At 38.6% G+C, this 19,296-nt stretch overlaps 1 protein-coding gene across 3 annotated transcripts in view; it reads right to left on the reverse strand.

Annotated features, from left to right (window-relative positions):
- Positions 1–4,472: 4,472 nt before the first annotated feature.
- The window catches only part of TM9SF3 (transmembrane 9 superfamily member 3), a 43,595-nt gene continuing 28,771 nt past the window's right edge, over positions 4,473–19,296 (reverse strand). For all 3 annotated transcript variants that reach the window (XM_027878042.1, XM_027878043.1, XM_027878044.1), the window contains exons 10-15: positions 14,396–14,535; positions 12,791–12,859; positions 12,550–12,696; positions 12,309–12,392; positions 12,121–12,197; positions 4,473–7,731 (exon numbers count right to left, since the gene is read on the reverse strand). In XM_027878042.1, coding sequence (XP_027733843.1) covers positions 7,664–7,731; positions 12,121–12,197; positions 12,309–12,392; positions 12,550–12,696; positions 12,791–12,859; positions 14,396–14,535 — 585 coding nt within the window. In that variant the 3' untranslated portion in view covers positions 4,473–7,663. The remainder of the gene's footprint in view (positions 7,732–12,120; positions 12,198–12,308; positions 12,393–12,549; positions 12,697–12,790; positions 12,860–14,395; positions 14,536–19,296) is intronic.

Genomic DNA, 19,296 nt, shown 5'->3' on the forward strand with positions numbered 1-19,296 from the left:
GCCAACACTTGGGGTCCACCAAATCTTCTAACAAAGTGACTGAAGCACCACTCCCACTTGGAGCCCGTCCCACTGCTGATTCCTCAGCTTTGGCAAGTTTAGAAAATCCCAAACACACCAAGCTAGTTACATCACCTATACAAGGGCAGATGGAGCTAGGGCACATCCCTCTAAGCCCAGAGCATTCTTTTCTTCTTCCCTGTGCATTCCAGAACCCCTCACTTCTCCCTAAACTTCTTCCATTGCTTCTTTTTATGGTAGGAAAGAACTCCTGCTGCAGGTGTAGCCCAATGTGCTGTGCATCCCTGCCTACAGGCACCATGGGGCACTCTGCAGAACCATCACCCTCTGCCTCGGCACACCCTATCAAAGGCTCATTTACTCTGATAGTACCGTTACAGGCTTCCCACCCTCATGAAGCCTGTTCACTTTCCCATCTCCTTTTTCTCTGATTTATCTAGCAGTCTATTGCTCTCAACTCCCCTTATCACTCATGGAGTTGACCGCTCTTGGGACATCCCTTCTTCCCGGCTTGATCATTGTCATGGACAAATCCAGGTGATAAAATGAATATTGACCCCTTCTCTCTCTTCTTTCCATCAATCATTTTAGTCTCTCCTGAAATAGGTTGGGGGAGACTAATTTTTTATCAAGTTTATTGCATTGTCACCCAAGAAATACCTGCCACAAGGGTAAATGATTTGCTATCCAAAAGGAATCTTTAAAGGTGCTGACACATATGTGCTTAAATGAGTTCCAGAGGTTCTGAAATCCGTGGTACAGAGAACTCACTGCAGTCACAGGCACATTCACCTGTGCTTCAAAAACTCAGCATATATTTAACACAGTCCTGTCATAAACAGGCAGCGACACTTAAGGAAAATAGAAGTAAGCCATGGTTGGAAAATTCCTTTTTGTTCAACAAAGTAGCAGCAGGCAGGATTTTAAGTAATCCCATATATTAAAAAGCACCAAGTATTTTTTTCCATCATTACTGCTATCTTTCAACTATGTGAGAAAAACCAATCTACTTCTGGGGTAATTTTGAGCCGTACAGGCACAAGCTGTGGGAGGAAGGAGGAGAAATCTGTCTTATCTGGAAGTATGAATTTTGGCTTGACCACTTGTTCCCAAAATGAGGCATGTCAAACTGATGTTTCATTACTTCACTTAAAATCCATTTTCAGGGTTCATACAGGAGTCAGTTGTGCTTGGAAAGCATCGAGCAAAGCTGGTGGTTTTGGTGATCACTGTTGCAAGGTTAAGCAGGAGGGCATGAGAACATCTTTGGAAAAGCATCTGCCAGTTCAAATTTTGAAAAGGTGAATCCACTGGTTTATTCAAAGTATTTTTTGCCATAGGAAAAATTCTGTCATATTTTTTTTTCTCTTTATACAGAGGAATAAATCTGGGAAAGTATAAACATTTATGCAGTCTTCTGCTATTAGACAAATATGGGATAGTTGCATTTCCCTGTTCACAGGCAGGCAGCCTTTACAGAGGCTGGTAACATATGCTACCTGCATTTAGGCTGTTTCACAAGGGGGTAGAATTTAATGAATCTCTCAGAAAAGATGTTGCTTCATGAAGAATTGCCTTGGAGAATTTTCCCAATTACAACTTCTGCACAGGATTTTTGTACGTAGATTTATCTATAGTAATTTCTTCATCCAAACCACGTGCCTGGCTGTGGCACAGAATATGCACGTATTTTCTCTTGTTGGGTAAGCGATACTTCAAAATAGCTTCATCTTACAAGTCATTCTTGAGATCACTAAAAAAAGGAATAGTGATTTCCTTTTTCATTATTTATTTCACTATACATATAATTTAAAAACGTCGTCATTTCAACTTCAGACAAAGGTGGGTGTTTGATCACTTTCTGACAGTGAAATAAATAGAAAAATATTCTCAACAAAAATCAACTTTCAGCTAAGCAATTTCAAATTACAAGAAATGATTCTGCAGAATCTGAACGCAGAACTTAAGTAACTCAATGGCATCTCATCAACATTTTATTACACAGATCTCCGACTTACAAGTTAATGAAAAAACTGAAAAACTGACTGAAAAACTGTCACAGCTCTTTGTAAAACAAACAGTAGGTCATGCTCATTATTCACCTGCCAACTTTTGGCCCAACATTATAAGGAAATGAGAAAATTCCCATCCCATTCTTGCAGTTACTCCTCTGTAGCAGAGCAAGAAGCGCCTCAAACTAAGCTAATTACATAACCCACTTTTCTGAGCCCAGTCAAGTGGTAAGACTAGTGACTCAGAATGAAAAAACTACATAAAATGAAATCAAAAGGAGAATTACATCTCTACTAGCACTAGTGAAAGCACTAGAAATGCACTGTACCTTGACTAGTGCTTTAATGCATCCCACATTCTGACATTCCTGACACAAATCTTTGGGAAACAAGAATGAGCATCCACAAAAACTTCCTTGAGTTCAATATTGCCTAATGTTCTCATGATGTTCTCTGCCCTGTTTGAAAGATTCTCAGGAGTTACTTACTACAGATCTCAAAACATTTCAGAAACAAAATAAAAGCTTGTGACACACCATCTTCAGGAAAAAAATTATTTACACACACATGTAGTATCTAACTGTAGCATGTTTTTCTAGGTCAGTCAGCTTGTTAGACAGAACTGCAAGAGACTGGACTCTTTTTCCCAGATCCAGCATTTCCAGTTTATAGGGTTTAGGTCTAGGCTTTGGTGAACTGGAATCTATCTAGGTAACTACTGCATCATATGGGTAGGCATGCCTCACAATACTAGGAGAACCCTAACATAACAGTTATGTAATTGTACATAAACTCCCAATCCTAAAAATGCATGTATTTTCTGGACTGTTGTAGTCACATAATGCCAGCTGAAGGATAAGCATGAGCTTGTATGGTTATGTTTTGGAATACTCCAAGCCCAAGGTCCTGAAGATCTTCTATCTAGAATGTAAGAAAAGTTCCAATGGGTTTGGTTTTCATAAGAAAAGAAGCCTCAGCATGGTAGAACCTCCAGAGGTTTGATATATTGTTCTGTATTGTATTACTAGGAGCTGGTGACAAAATTAATGTATGAACAAGCCAAACACGTTGGCAGCAGCTAATAAGATCCCCCTCGTTCGTGGCAGATGAGTCCTTGGTTTATTGCAAAAGCCTTGCACCTTAGCAAGTACACCGATGAAAATAAACGAACGGGTACAAGACTGGGGCAATGACACTGTGACAGCAAATTTGTCTCCAGGCCTGCCTTCAAAAAAGGTTAGCCCATCAGATAAAAAAGCCTTTTTCTTATCCTTTTCCCAAGTGAACTTCTGCCCTTTAAAGTGATACTCTCCAAGAACTGCTTGAATTTCCTGGAACTGCACAAAGCCTTCCAGCTTCATGGGTTCTCCCATCCTCTTTACAATTTCACACTGCACCCCGCAAGCCATAACCCAAAAATTGGAGGAAAAATTTCAGAACCACCGAACTACTAATGAAAATAAATACTGTAACAGCCCCTTCTCTGAACTGAAAAAGCATCTCCCAGATAAAAGCACAAGCTGTGAGGAACTACTTGTAGAACTCACATGTAGATGTCTCCACTGCAAGTTATGAGAATTTTCTCACTGAAGCCATTTAGCAAAATGGAAATGTTACCTTGAGAGGCTCTGGAAAACAAATTGCACCAAAACTTTTTTCCCTCCTGAGGTACGATGCTCCTGAAGAATGCAAGCCATAAACACACTGCTTCAAAATTTTCAAGTGTGGCTTTATTCCAAAGGAAGTCCAACAGCAGGGGCTTTCATGACTTCATGGCTAACCCTGGTAAATAGATACTTGTTTTAGACAGCAGCAGTGCCAACAGCTATTGCAAGGCTGCTCCACCACAGTGCATTTAGCTTGGAAAGATACAAGGGATCCAAAACTGAAATTCTTCTTCGATCTACAGTTCCAGCAGACTTGAACCACAAGCTGCACAGTTAAGAATGCATTCAGGACAACAGGACCCCTCTACTCCAGCTCCAAATATTCAGTTTACTTGTCCACAAATTGGAGAGGAGACTTGTCTTTTCCTGAGCTGATGCTTCCTGGACACATTCCAGTGAAAAATTGCTGATCCACTCACAATTACAGAATTTTGCTGTCTTCAGTGAGGCTGTGTACATATACTTCGTTGGCAAATTTGGCTAGGTGCTGGTGATACTGAAGCCAGAGCAAAATGTAATTTTCTCACTTGTGCTAGCTCTGCAGTAATAACAGTGATAAGAATGTGCTATCAATTTTACCCAGTTTTAGTACCAAAAGAGTAAAAAGTATTAGGGTTTGGGGTTTGTCTCTATAACCTAAAACTTCTTAAATAAAGACACCTAAGACTATCCTACAGAAAAAAAATTGTGTGCCCTTTACACAATTTTGAATGTAATTCTGGAGAGGAATTAATAGACACTGTTGCTTCACAACATTCAGACATCAGAGAGAGCATAATGTAATGTTTATTTGCAGTCTCCATTACCTCCAATCCAGCTTTCAACAATTTTCATACACAAAATACCAGAGGTGCTTTCCATATGCACTCTGCCTCGATTGAAAAGGTTTACAATTGTATTTGTCTAAAACATTTGGTCAAGATTGGCTATTGCTTACGCAACTATTTACTCAGTTCCCTGGCCTCTGTACCAGAAGTGGGAAGAGAAGCACTGACCAGCCAATTGAAGAGTTATCAAAAAGCCTGAATTCAAGAACCAGAAACTCCTAAGAAACAACCATGTTGAGTGTTTTCTGTAAGATCTTTATTTCTTCCATAAAAGAGGAAGGACTACATCATCTAAGCAGAGAGCTTCCAAATTCTATTAAGCAAGATGGTTTAAGCTACACCCATGGGTTTTTTTGGGGAGGAGGGAGACAAGGGAGGTGAGGGGGAGGACAAAGAGCCTTCCCTCTAACAGCAACCATAAAGACAAGCTGTTGAAAACTAGTCACATTTTGCACTCCTTCAGAAACCAAAAGGGGGAAAACAAAGCTAACCCCCAACTTACATGCTTGGGTGGATGTATAAAAATGTTAACTATTTAAACACAGTACTTCTCCGGAGGAACTTGCTTGTAGAATCAAAAGCAATGCCTGTGCAGTATCTATCTATCTTTTCAATGTCACTTTGAAAGATATACAATCCTATCTGGATATGCAAAAGCTAATAATGCCAGAGGACAGAGAAAGCAAGTAGGCAGCCCACCATTCTGTGGCATTAAGAAGTGATTAAATGAAATTCACAAACAGTTTAGTGACATTTCTGATAGACTAATCACATAGCAGTGTTCTAAACAGAGAAACAGACCCATTATCAAAATATTCCCTTTAAAAAAACTTGTAACTTGGCAGAGTACTTAATGTATATATTGTGTGGAGATAATGGCTTCTCACTTCAGATTTAGAGGAACATGGATGAAAAGAGGGTTTCCTACAGCTGTAAGCACTAGAAGTACTAGTACTTTGCTTCAAGTCTCCATGTTTTGGAACAAAGGAAAACTAGCTGTTGACCTAGTTTATAAAGTCATCTTAAAATCAGCCTCTACTTTAAAACTATAAAATATTATTTTATTCAACAGCAGAGTGTTCACCTACAGATACCAATGATTCACTTGAAGCAAAACTTAATTATTTTCTAACAGATTGGTTAAAATTGGCCAGGGAAATCAGAGCTGAAAGCTCAAATACTTTTCAGATTAACAGCAGGATGCATTGCTTCCCAGTATTACCTACCTGAACAGTTCCCCCAGGCTCCAACCCAATGCTGCCAAAACACAGATGTTTCTCATCTTGGCTACTGCATTATCAGTACTTTTTATATAGAGACAATACAGTGCTAGTCAATACAAATACTTGGCTCATTTTTTAAATTCAGGAAGTTGCCTTTTCCATGGCAGGTGCTCTATTTCAGACAGCCACACTGATCAAAACATCCCTCCATGGCAGATGTCTAAAAAAACCCATTAAAAAAAAAAAAAGCCAAGTGGCTCTCAAATCTGTCACAAACACATTCAGGATATTTCTAGCTAAATACAGTGCATAATTAACAGTGATCTTAGAAAGACTTAACCTTTATTTGCCCATTTATTTTAGTCCACACTTACCCCAACTTTTCCCAGTACACTGGCTGTATCACAAAACAGGTTTCTCCACAGCCAAGAAGAATCTTTTTGGGTTGGTCATTCACTTTGGAGTTGTATTGTACAATATAGTTGTAAGCAAATTCTGAATTCAAAGCATGGGGGTTGGATAGATGAAAACCACACTTATACTGTATACAGAAACTGGCGTTCAGCAGTAATGCCTTTTCAAACCTTTTTCAATTGCAAACTCATCTATTTTCACAATCAATACATTTTTGTCTGAAAAGTTTATTTTAGTTTTCTGAACACTTTAAAGCAACTGTGCTTTGGATGTTACACAAGTGTTCAGATAGGATTAACAAAAATTAAAATGTTCTAAATTACAAATTTAATTCCTGTAAGAGCTTGAGGAAAGAAATAAAACAGAAAAGCATGACATACACACATTGTGAAGAAACCCCAACTTTTCATGCAATGGCAGGCAAGATGTAAAAAGCCACCCAAATTCACACATTTTTACACCGAATCATCAGAAAAGTACTCTGTAGTAAATCTGTACATCCAAATACATTTGGGATCTACACCTAAGTTACATTATTTAATGTTATATACACTTATTACCCCTTGTATGATGTCTAAAGGAAAATCTTCATTCAACCCAAACCCCAAAAAAATGCAAGACTAACTTGAAAAAAAAGGAGAATCACTTTAGACATTCAGTTAAAATGTTGGTTTTGTTTTAATCTAGACCTCAGAGTGTTCATTAAAAAACAAACAATCCTCTTCATTTAACATTTTGCTTTCTAACTGTACAGTAAATTGCATTGCAGAGATCACACCCCGTCTTCAGACTGTATTTTCTTTGGATGGATTTAAGATATTACTTTAAAGATAAATAAAGGGAAGTTGGTCCAACTAGAACAATAGCTGATATATTACATGCATATGGGTTTTTTATAATTTTTAAATTATTTTTTAAACAAATGAGTGTAGGGTAGTTGATATCGCAAATAAACCAAAAAGCACCTGGAGTCAAAATATAAAACATACCTCCTATCCTGGCAATGGCAGTAAAAATCAGAAGAGTAATCTTTCTGGAACAGTATTTTTACATAATTTAGAAATGTTGAGTACCAGGAAGACTACTAATCAAGTAGTTTTAGCAGCCAAGTTTCCCTCTTTTTATTGAATGGAACAAATGCTTTAAATAAACCGTTTGTCCTCTTCACTGAAGAGAGCTAGTCTATTCATCTTTAATGAGCTAGGTTTTTTTGTTTTTTGATGTTGGTTTTTTTTTTGTGGGGGGGTGGGCAGGGAAGATTAGCCACGTACTGTAGTAATGCCTACTGCATATAATCCAAGCATTTGCTCTGAACAGTTGGAGAAAGCAGTCAGTAAGAACCTAGGATCAATGGAATAGATGTTACTTTAAGCCATCCACAAAATGGAGACCCATATAGTGCCCAGTGTTAAAACCCAAATCTCTTCTCGCGCTTTTTGCTGTGCAAGTTCATCCCCAGGAAAAGAGGAACTGATCCATAGTTCAATTTGCTTATTTCCTTAGTCAATTTTCACATTAGTGTAGATTTTACGAACAAAGGCACTTGTTCCCATGTAACCAATAGCTCCTGCAAAATAAACCAAAAACATTGAATATATTAGAGAGCTGATCATCAAAGTAAGACAGCAATAAAGCATGCACTCTGCACACAGAAAATTATCTACCTGCAATACTTGTTCTCTAACTCCAATTATCCATGCTCCCCCTGAATGTCTGGCAAGAACTTCCCTAGTCTAGCAATCTAAATCCATTAAGCCATCTTACCAAGAGGCCATGCTCACTTGGCCTCGATAAATATAGCAGCCCCCCCACTGCTGCCAATAACCTGGTCCATTTTTTCTGAACAGAGGGTAAAAAACATACAATCACCCACTCTGCAGGGAAGGTGGACGGGAGGGCAGGTTTTTATTATAAGTTACATGCCTTCTGGATGAGTGTTTTATTGGCAGATGGCTTTTTCCCTCCCACAAGGCACAAATAATAATAGATCCCCATCCCAGGAGTCTTACGCTCCAAGGAGGTCTGCAGAAAGAGATTAAACAAGTAGCAGTTAGTAGTTAAAGGAAATTGCAACCTGTGGTTTTCAAATTAGTAAGAGTCATGAGCAGAGTATGCATTGTCACAGCAGTAATAAAAGAACAGGTCACTGGGTTTTGATAGGGGCAACAGTTTATGCGTAACCCAAAATACTGCAGTACTAAGGACACCCAGAAAAATGAAAGAAATGCACTGGACCAAGACTTCTTCTCAGAAAAAGATTCAGCAACTTAGCTGGTCAAACCCAGAAGCCCAGGTTTGCCAGACTTAGTAAGTACTGTGGTCTTGTAATATCCACAGGGAATGTCTTCATCTCTTCCAACCAAAATGAGAGTCAGCTTGGCTAACTATCATGTTTGAAATGAAGCTGGAAATCAAGCAAGAATTAGACTACTGCTGTCAGACTGCCAGCACAGTCATAAAATATGGGAAGGATAGAGAAGACAGGGTCTGTAACTCACTACAGAGAACTCCTAACACTAAATGCTTGGATGCTTGGTAAAGAATCCAAGTAAGACTAAAGAGAAAAGATATTTTCCCTCCTTGAAGCAATACAGAGCAAAGCATGAAACATTTGCAGTGAACTAGGATGCATCAGAATTGCAGAAGACATGTTAAACAGAAAAGTCTAACCAATGCTAGAAGTTTTCTGACAAACCTTCATTTTCCAGTACAAACATAAAGGTTTTTTTTTTTCCATTATAAATTATGGCCCTACAAACCTGTAGCTGGCATTGCTGTCTAAGGAGTTATTCAGATTTTCAAAAGTTCTTAAAGTCCTGGGGATGACGTGTTAATTTATGAAGTCAGCCACTAACCTGTCACAAGATTTTGATTTTTAGACCCCCAAAAGCCCAAAATTCAGACCTAATCAGAAAATCTGCACAAGGCAGACCTGATGCATCCTTTCAATATTTTTGGAGTGGTAGAGAGCCTGTGGAGTCAGCTTTTGTACTGCACAGCATTTCAAGTTGTATAAATATCATTACAACCATTTTGGTGGCCAGCCAATGAGAGATCTGCATTACTAACTTGGGTGAAGCAGGGTTCAATTAAAACAAATACAGCACACACAAGATCAGGTTGTTGCTTGAAAGCCTGCCCATCCAAGGGGAGACCACTACAGCATTTGGACAGACCCAAATGCTGTGAAGAGAGGTGATGTCAGCTTAGAATCAAACAGAGGAACATGCAGATTCTTCTGTAGCTTGTCAAGAAATTAATCTGACTTATGCAGTAAATGGACAAAATAATGGCACTGGACTCTGGTTTTAACACACATGATGTTTTTCCTGTTAAAGCAAACAGTGTCAACACACCCAATGCCCATGTTAGTTGCTAAACTCAGATATGTTCCAGAATTTGTTCTTTGGGAGTTCCTCTAGTGATGTGATGCCAGGTATCACAGAGACTAGAGAGAGCAAGGCATTAATTGTGTTTCACTTGGGATCTCGAGAACGCATGAGATGGAAGTGAGGGGGATGAGCAGAGAGTAGCAGTCACATAAGACCACAAGCTCTCATCCCCATAAACAAATCATAACCTATTGTGAATCACAGGAGCCTTATCCATGAAGGCCACTAGTGGCCAATACCCAAGGCAGGGGTTAAGCTTCAAGGCTACTTCACAGGCATTGAATAAAACATGGGGCAGGGAGGCGGAAAGCCTAGGCAATGAGGACTAAAGAATGTCCTCCTGAATCAAATGCAGGGCAGCCGGTTCATCTGAATAAAAAGAACAGAGTAAAGGGAAATATTTTATTTATGTATTAAACACCTTACCAGATGATATTTATAACTTGGTTATGGCCTATATAGGTTTTGTAGAAAGAGACTGCAATCACATTTCAGCAGAACAAGCTTTTAAATAAAGAAAAATATTCTAATACTTAGGAAGAGCAACTACAAAACAAAAAAATATTAATTCCCATCTATTACTTCAAACCAATTAAAACTTACTACAGTTGTGACTTTGTAAGTACAGAATTTTTTAAGTACAGAATTTTTTTTAAAAGCCCTTCAGGCACACTTACAGTATTTATTTGGATGCTGAAGTGTTGTATTGCAAGAGGGCTTTCTATACCATGCAGCTCCTAAGCCATCCACTAAGTTGGGGAATAAGTTTTATTCTTTTCTGTCACTAAGAGGAAACATGAGGAGCTCAAAAGGTTTGGAAGTTCTCATGGGCTCCCTACTGTCCAGCCCCAGCACTGAGATGCTCCTCAGAGAGCAGCAAACTTTGTGGATCAAAGCATCCCACTACATGTGGGGTTTGAGTTCACTAGGCATTGTCAGGGGCATTAAAACCAGAGCTGGATGACACATGCCCACAGAGAGTTTCCCTGCGGCTGCTTCGGGCCCTAACGAGTTGGTCTCGTACCCAACTGTGTGACAGCGAACACGCCCATTCGCGTGAGCCCCCACAGAACAGCTCCGCACACTTTTCACAGGACACGTACAGTCAGGAGCACACACACTGCACAATTCCTTAACACAAATGTCTTTGTTAGACCTCAATGGCTCCAAGTTCCCTAGACAAATGCTTTTTGACAGGGGATTTTTTTTCTTCACTCCACATGCTGAAAATGGGAGTTCTCAGTAAAAAGGAATCTCACAGCTTCTCTTCCAACACACTTAAAAAGACAAAAAGAAATCTCAGTAGTGCTAAGGAAATAAAGTTTAGTGTGCTAAAGTATTTTCTGGTTTTGAGTAAATTTGGATTTTACTCTAATATTCCATCAAATAGTGTTCTACCATGAGTAGAAAGCATTTGACAATCTTCCTTTTCCATGTTTTAAAAAACATTTAATTACAGAAACTGGTGGGCAAGCTTGGCTTCTGCATCATACACATTTTAATCAATACAAGCCTGAGCACTTTAAAAAGAAAAGATTAGAGCTGAAAAGTATAAGCCTATTAAAGAAAAAAATGGCTGCAAGACTACCGAAACAGCAGGGAAGTCTTGTAAAGTGCCAAGAACCTGATGAAGCAAAATTAGACTGTATGAGAGAAAAGGGGAACAGGTACTCAACAGTTAAGAGATTAATTCCCTCCCCTTTTTATAAAGTATTGTGATATTACCCATCCTCTTGAGATATCAAGAAATCTATACTTTACAGAATTAAGTTCCTGTAAGACATCAAGTGTCTCGTATAAACTAAAAGAAATCCTCCCATTAGCTACAGGACCATTCATTCACTGCTAAGAAGCATTAAGTAAAGATCAAACATAAAAGGCAAATAACATCATAGAAAAGTGCAAAAGAACCAAGAAGCACTTTCTGAAAGTTGTGAAGAAGAGGATAAAAATAAAGTTAACAGGTGAACATCTGACTTTATCAGATGACCTCCGTGCCAGGAACTATGCTTTTCTCTAAACATTGTCAAAACAGTATCTTAAAAAAAGCAATGAAATCCAGCTGCACACAGGAGCACTCTGCACTCTCCTCACCTGGGAATATTTCAATACTTATTTCTCAAATGTTAAACTGAAGTTTTAGCCCTTTCTGCTCTGGTCACCCTCATATACACATGCCACAAGATACAGATGGCACTGTCATCAGTACTGTGCTACCATTTGTGCCTCAGTGGATGTACCCAGCTCCTTGTCTTGGGGCAACAGTAAACACTGCAAAGCAAAATGCTAGCATGGATTCAACAAGCTTGCATTGAAGGTGAAATTCTCTGCACAGTTTATTAATTATCTTCCTACCAGAAGACACAATCCCCAAAAATCTATTTTATATTAGGTCAGAACAAAGTACAAGCAGAGAACTCTTCAGATTCTTCTGCAAGATTCTAAGCTTTTTTGAGCAGACCTTGCAGACACACACATTCCACCACCAAAAGCATGAGCTAAATTCAGAAATAAGACAGTCTGAAAAATTCTGTTAGAAAAATGTCAAAATACCTGAAACTTACCACACATTATTCCCAAAGCTGTGCTAAATACTGCCATATAACCAAAGTAAAATGATGTTTGAAACAAGCCATACATCCTGAAAAAGAAAGACAGGAATTTATGCTAGATATTTTCCTCAGGTTTTTTTTCAATAAACCTACTTGGCACTACAGTAATCTGATATTCAAGCAAGAAAACTACCACTTACTTTGTCTTGAAAAAGTAGTAGTAAAAGGAGTACATGTAAACATAAATCGCAGTTGATGCCGCAGAAAGAAAGCTCGTCCATTGCCTAGAAGTAAACACACATGTCCATCATGCATCTAGCCAAAAGGCTTCCCAAAAAGATGCACAGTGCACTTGATAAAGACACATCTAGACTGAAGAAACATTACTTTTCTACAAAACTCTCAGAGTCTCGTTCACTAGGCAAATAATGCAATACTTACCACCTGTAATCCTCTGCGTTTAGCAGGAAATACGTACAAACGATGGTCACACAAACGGTCACAATGCAGAGGATAACCAGAACCAACATCATAAAGCCATAAACGTAGTAGATCTTGTAAGCCCAGAATGAAGTAAAAATGAAATACCTGAAGAAAGTAAACAAAATATGCAGATGATCTTGTAATTAAACTTAAATTATTATAACTTTTAATCAAACTGTCAAATAGGTGACGTGCTCACATTTCAATAAAAATTGATCCAAAAGGGAGGATTCCACCCAGGCAAACAATAACAGCCGGTTCCATGAACCTGAAAGATATTAAGATTAGGTTAGGGACAATTTTAATTTTTCATTTATAAACATATTAAGACCAGATAATTAATATAGCACAGGGCATTATTTAAAAGGCATGCTAACAAGAACATTTCTGTCTCATACCAGCTAGAAAGAAGATTCCCTCAAAAATGTCATGTGTAGGGATAAAAGAAGGAGTTATTCTCAGGAACATAACACTGATACCTATCACCTACAGGCAATAAGGTTAACCATCTAACCAGCCTAAAGCCACAAAAAGAATCTCTCTTGCCCAAAAGAGGACTAAGCAATCAAGCCTCATGACATCCACTAGCCTTGAATGAAGGCAGTGAAAACTCAGTGCTGTTGATGGCTACAAACACAGCAAACAGTACAAAGAAAATTTTGCAGGATAATGGTTATATAATTGAGAACCAGTGTTTATTTTTAATGTTATACTGAGTCATGAACATATGGCTAAAAATGAATACTCAGCTACCTGTAGATGATACTGTCACTTACTAAAGATGACCTCTGTGCAGTACTTGTGATGATGCTGACTCTAACTGCTAACCAGTGATTTAATTTGCAGTTTCTTTTATTATTTATAGGGAGACTTGTCTAAGTTGATGGTACGCTATTTCATCATCTTCAAGAGAAGTATCTTATTTCTTTTTATCTGTCATGCTGATCCAGAAAAATCCATCAGATTCCCAAGATACAGGTCACAATATAAATCACTTCAGAGCATCTGAGCTGCACAAGTCACCACTAAAAACAGACTAAGTGTGCTGCACTTCATGGACATCACAGGTGTACACGTTTCAGTGCCCCTTCACTTTGTTCCATTCCTCTGAACAGAGAAAGCAAGAAAAATCTATTTAAAAAATCCTTTGAGGATATTTTAATTTCCATAGCTTGCTGCTTCTGCTTCAGAATGAAATTAATAGGAAAAAGTGACTGGATTCCTATTTTAAAAAAAACTTGCATGTATTTTTTGAGACTAGGCATCCCTTTACATTCACTTCAAAAATAATGAAAGCTTCTTCACAATTCAAACCATATACCTGTAATATTTTAGGCTCTGTGCCATCAACAAAAGTGCAGAATTGGGAACAGCATTGCAAGCTTCTCCCACCATCACCCTGCAAATATGTCTCAGGTTGTACACAGAGACCATTAATCAGAACAGTTCTGCCTCCAAGGCACACTCAATCCTAAACCTGTAAGAGGCATTAACTAAAGAGGAGAGGTTTTAGTTTCAAGATACTAGACAAGAACTGGATTGGCTCCATCCCTTTTATAAAGGGCTAAAAGGCATTTCAGGCAAAACGTGATTCAGTGATCCAGGATGTAAAGTCTGCTATAACTATTAACCATGGTGTTTTAATTCAAAAGAAAAATTGTACCATGGAAACATCAGTTGAGCTGTTCTTTTAGACACAACTCAATTTAAATAAAAAGTTATTCCAGAAAAACTGAACACCTTAGAAGTTATTTCAAATGTACAGAAGTGATTACTTCTAGTCAACATTCATGCTCATCTTTACCATTTCTTCTCTGGTATGGGACGAGGCACTGCATTGACACGACATGGAAAATTAGGCTGTCCTGACAGATTTCGGCCAAGAATCGTACCAACCAGGTTCAGTGGAAGGATGACAAAGAAACAAATACAGCACACTGCCACCTGTAAGCAAAACAATTGAAGTTGTAATTAAAAAAAAACATATAAGACAACGTATAAGACAACAAAAGAAGATAACCAACCAATATTAGTCCTTAGTAGTTATTGCTGCAGACTTATACTCCTACTATGAAGCATTAGTCAACATATACCTAGTTTATCAAATGGAAGCATATTTTTCCCGAGAAACTTTCTAATAAACATTATTAAGTATATTTTCATGAATCAGTTGAGAGAACAGAACCATTACAGACCGTTTTATTGTTTCCATCTAATCATTATACTCAATACACTGCACAGGAAATAAATGGAAATCTTCATGGTACTTCATAACAGAAAATGTCATCAGTGTCTCTTACACTTTTGCAGAGAGTGCTATCCCTGGGAATTAACATCTAGCAGCTAGGCAGTTGCACACAAAATTACAACTGTTAGGTGAAAAAATTTTAATCTAATAAAAAAAAAGACCCACACAAGAATTGCAAAGCCATGTCAGAATGTCACCAATCAGAATTCTGGGTTCAATTTTTTCCACTATGCACCAACTAGGTTATTAAGAATATAGACCGACCAAGTAAACAGTGACCACTGGTATGCAAAGATTACACTATTTAGAGGCACAATAGCCCTACTTACAGAGAGAAGTCCAGTTTATGCACAATGCAGCAAAATCAAGCCAGTGTTCCAGCTCTTTCCAATGGAACAATCTCCCAAAAAAATTTACCATGAATCATCTTTTTTTTTCCAGTATAATTATGTAGCTCTATTTTTGCTATTCCTTGAAGGCAACATAGTTTATCTCCCAAAACAGGAAAATTTCAAGCATTTACAAGACATTAACTACTCCTAACTCTTTAGCACAAAATGAATTAGCATTAGACAGTTCGGTAACTTTTTAATATTGATAATTAAAGACAGAACAGTTGCCCATAATGCAATAACCACAGTTCTGAATGCTGACCCTGTGACCTTTTCTATGCAAACATATGAAAATACTGCCTTTTAATGGCACTGTTGCCTGAGGCTCTGGGTACACCCTGGTGCCTCCTGAGAAAGAAGCTGTATTCGTCTTTCACTCCATCAGAATGCAAACCATGGCAGCACATTAATGCAAAACAATGGACAGAGGAACAGGTTTAAGAGTCACACACTGACTTGCTTAAGAAGCAGCTACTCCAAGGATAAATAAAAGCTGTTCATGTTACATGTTACACCTACAGAAATCTACTGCAAGCAGCTGAAAAGCAAGAACTACGTTAGCTCAATACAAACTCAGCATTAGGTGACTCACACAAGTTCAAGGCAACATTTGACTAAAGTCAGTGGATTATTCCTCTATTAATGACTTGTATATCATTACTAGTTTAGGTCAGATGGGAATGGAAAATATTGCCTGGGGCTGGATGGGGCAAGCCTTCATGCTTCACAGAAGGGGTACACCAAAGTGGTGGTCAACAAGCAGAAGCATTTTCCAGACTGCTCTGTATATCTTTGAGGAGAGGTTATTAAAGAATTACATCATGAGCCACTAAAATATGAAGCTTCAATGGTAAATACGGAGAAGCTAAGTAGTACTTACACTTGCAGTATAAATAATATAATAGAATAATAAAGCAGGTTTTATACAATCAATTCATATTTAGTAGCTCCCATTTATCTTCTTCCATTACTCAAAACAAACCACAGGTAAGAAAGCATAATACCTTAGGCAGAACACTGAGGTTGCCTAAGAATAAAGTACAGAAGTATACAACTTGCTCCATTAATGGATGCAGGTTCTGCCCTTGAAAACTGCTCAGTCTAAATGAATGAGCAGATGAGAATTTTCAGAGAAAAATGTCAAAAAGTATCAGAAGCATCAAACAACATCATCTTGAGTGCTACCTTTACTAAAATCCTCAGCAAAAAGTCCCAGCTTGTTTGAAGTGCAATGGGTAGAAAAGATGTTAAAAAATTAGGGTCTGGATAGGGTTCAAAGAATTTCTAAGCTGAACATATTGAAACCATTTCCATTTTCAAGAAAAGTGTGCTCTGTTTCCTGCAGCAAGGCCCTCTGGGTGTGTTGAGTGGTCCCTACCCATGGTGCTCTGTGGTGTTCTGGCAGGTAGGTTTCATACCTGGCTGAGGCAGAAAGCTCAGACCCAAGCAGTGTGAAAGGGCATCTGTACTGCTCATCCAGTCACAACTGTCTTTTGCATCTATCAAGATGATTGTAGCTTAATTTCTTGATCTAAGAAATTTCCTGTCTGTGAACAGTGGTAGAAAGTGAATCCACTACTTTACTGCATAAAGAAACTGTCTGGGAACAGCCTTGGATTCCAAGATCACCTGGAACAGCACTTAGTAGCTTGCATCTGTCCATCTGGTAAAGCACAGCCAGTATAGGGAATATACGTAGAAAGAATATAACCCTGGACAAGGATCCAAGCAAGGAACATTCAGGCCTAATTACTGATTAGCAGGCTAACTCCTAGCTGAAAAAAGACTGGCAGTAACATCTAATTCTAGTGGCAAGCATTGCAGAGCTGAATGGCTTCAAATCACGTGGGCAAGCAGAAGACCCAACTTGATCCAGCAGGGCTTGGCTGTTGTGTTATCCAGAAAAATGACTAAGCAGCAACTTTGAAATCGAAAATGTTCATCTGCTTAAAACAAGCTGAGACAGACCAAGGTTCCTTATATAATGGCTTCAGTAAATACAGTCAAGCTGTCCCCAGCACACTTACAACTGGCATCTGTCAGAAAATCTGAGTGCTTTCCATTTCATTATCAGATCAAAGCATGACTGATAATGATGTAGCATCTTACATTATATTAACCATCAGCTGAAAAATTAACTGATCTCAGACAGAACAGCTGGCATCTTCAGTGAGACCCAGTAAGTAGCATTAGATGAAGTCACCATTTTTTTAAACAGTGAACTGCCGCCTGTCAGCACTATGCTATGTTCTGAGGATGGTGGGAAGTGAAGCACGTTTTCTTCCCTGTTTTCATGGAGCCATCCAGGAGTATGGAATGATCTCAGATGACTTTGCAGTGCAAAGGAGACCCAATCGAGCAAGCAAGGATAGGTCATAGCGCAGGCTCAGGAATGCCTTCTACTCCCACCTTCCTCTGATAAGCTGTCCAAAACAACAGACATGAATGTTCTGTCTTCTGAGATAAGCCTACCCTGCTGACAGCAACTTGCTGGTCTTAGTAAGTTGACCAACACAACTGACACTGGTTGTACACACCAAGATGAATTCAGTAGCATCTTCTTTCTTGCTTTCCACCTGCTGTCGGAATCACAGGTAGTCTACCTGCTCAGATTGATAACTGGTGAAATTACTTTCTTCACTCTTGGCAGTAATAGTCTTCTCCGGATGTGAGAGATGACTGGAGATAGCGGGCTGTTCAACCTTTTCAGGCACATTCCTCCTAATTTCAGATCTAAGGTGAAGACAGTGATCCCCCCCCAAACTAAGCAAGTAGCCCTGTTGCCACAGATGGCAAGGATGGTGATGATACAGGCTGGGCAGTACCTAAACCTACAGAGTTTAAATCCAAAATGAAGCAAACACAGGGCACTGGGGTACACAAGTGTCTTAATGATGAAATTACGAGATTTCTGCTTAAAAAGTTTTCAAGATCAAGAATACAACAGTAAAAGCAGTCCAGGCACTTACTGGCCTACATTTCACCATCACAAATGGTAAGCAGAAATGAAGGCAGGACCAAGACACACATCTGCCCTACCCTCCTGCAGAAGCCTCCCTGCAGAGATCACCGGTAACAAACTAAAAAACCCAAACCTAAATAATAGTTGTCGTGTGACAGGCAGATAAGTAAGTCAGGTCTTTGTGACCCTTTTAAGCCAAGTATTACTGTAACATCAGCCAAGAGAATTTCAGAGAAACACTTTAACTACCACTTCATTAAACACAAATAATGCAAAGAGGCAAATATACTACACTGACAAAGCTGATTTTTAAACAAGCAAACAAGCACAGGTTCTCTATAATCCATATTACTGAAGACCAATTACATGGGGGTTTGTACCAAGCCAGTACATTAAAAAATCCATTTTGACTGTTGCATTTTTGTTGTAAAAATATCTTATTTGTACACAAACTCCTGATTTAGCTTGCAGGTTTTAGTTGCCATAGAAAAGACTGTCAGCCTCAACAAGCCTGCATTCTAATTCCTTTTTGCTTTGTTTTGATGGGGAAAGAATATTCTACTGTCCTTGACTGAATGTGCAGAACTCAGTTTTCCCTATTTGAAAGGAAACATTGTCAGGAGGGATATAATTTATGTCCTAGTGCCATGTGTTTCATATTTTCTGACAACTGTAGATTAAACTTCAATCAAAGGTGATAATTAAAATTTTTATGAGCATATCTAATATTAAACAGCTACTGGCAGGCTATGGTGCCTTGACTGCTTAATGCACAGGGAAGAAAAGCAATAAAAATTGACTGTCAAAGCAGCAGCTTGATCTTTCCTGTCAGCTACCAAAACTGCACTCTCAGTCATGAGACTCTCTCCCATACAGAGGTTACTGAATTTGTTCAGTGCAACAGTTTTCAGTATATCATCTGGCCAAATATTACAGGAACAAGAAAAGAGCAGAAGGCTTCAAAATAAAATGGTATTAATTTTATTACAAGTTGTTAATCTAGGGTGCTGTTCTGGCTAATAAATTGAACTGCTGAAAATGAAGGCAGAAGCATTAAGCTGTGTCTATTTTCAGCAAAACTAAGGGTTCTGACCAAGGGTTCC

Source organism: Empidonax traillii, unplaced genomic scaffold (genome assembly GCF_003031625.1).
Source record: "Empidonax traillii isolate 1590-97213 ecotype Southwest subspecies unplaced genomic scaffold, ASM303162v1 scaffold38:size1800464, whole genome shotgun sequence".
NCBI classification, from domain to species: Eukaryota; Metazoa; Chordata; class Aves; order Passeriformes; family Tyrannidae; genus Empidonax; species Empidonax traillii.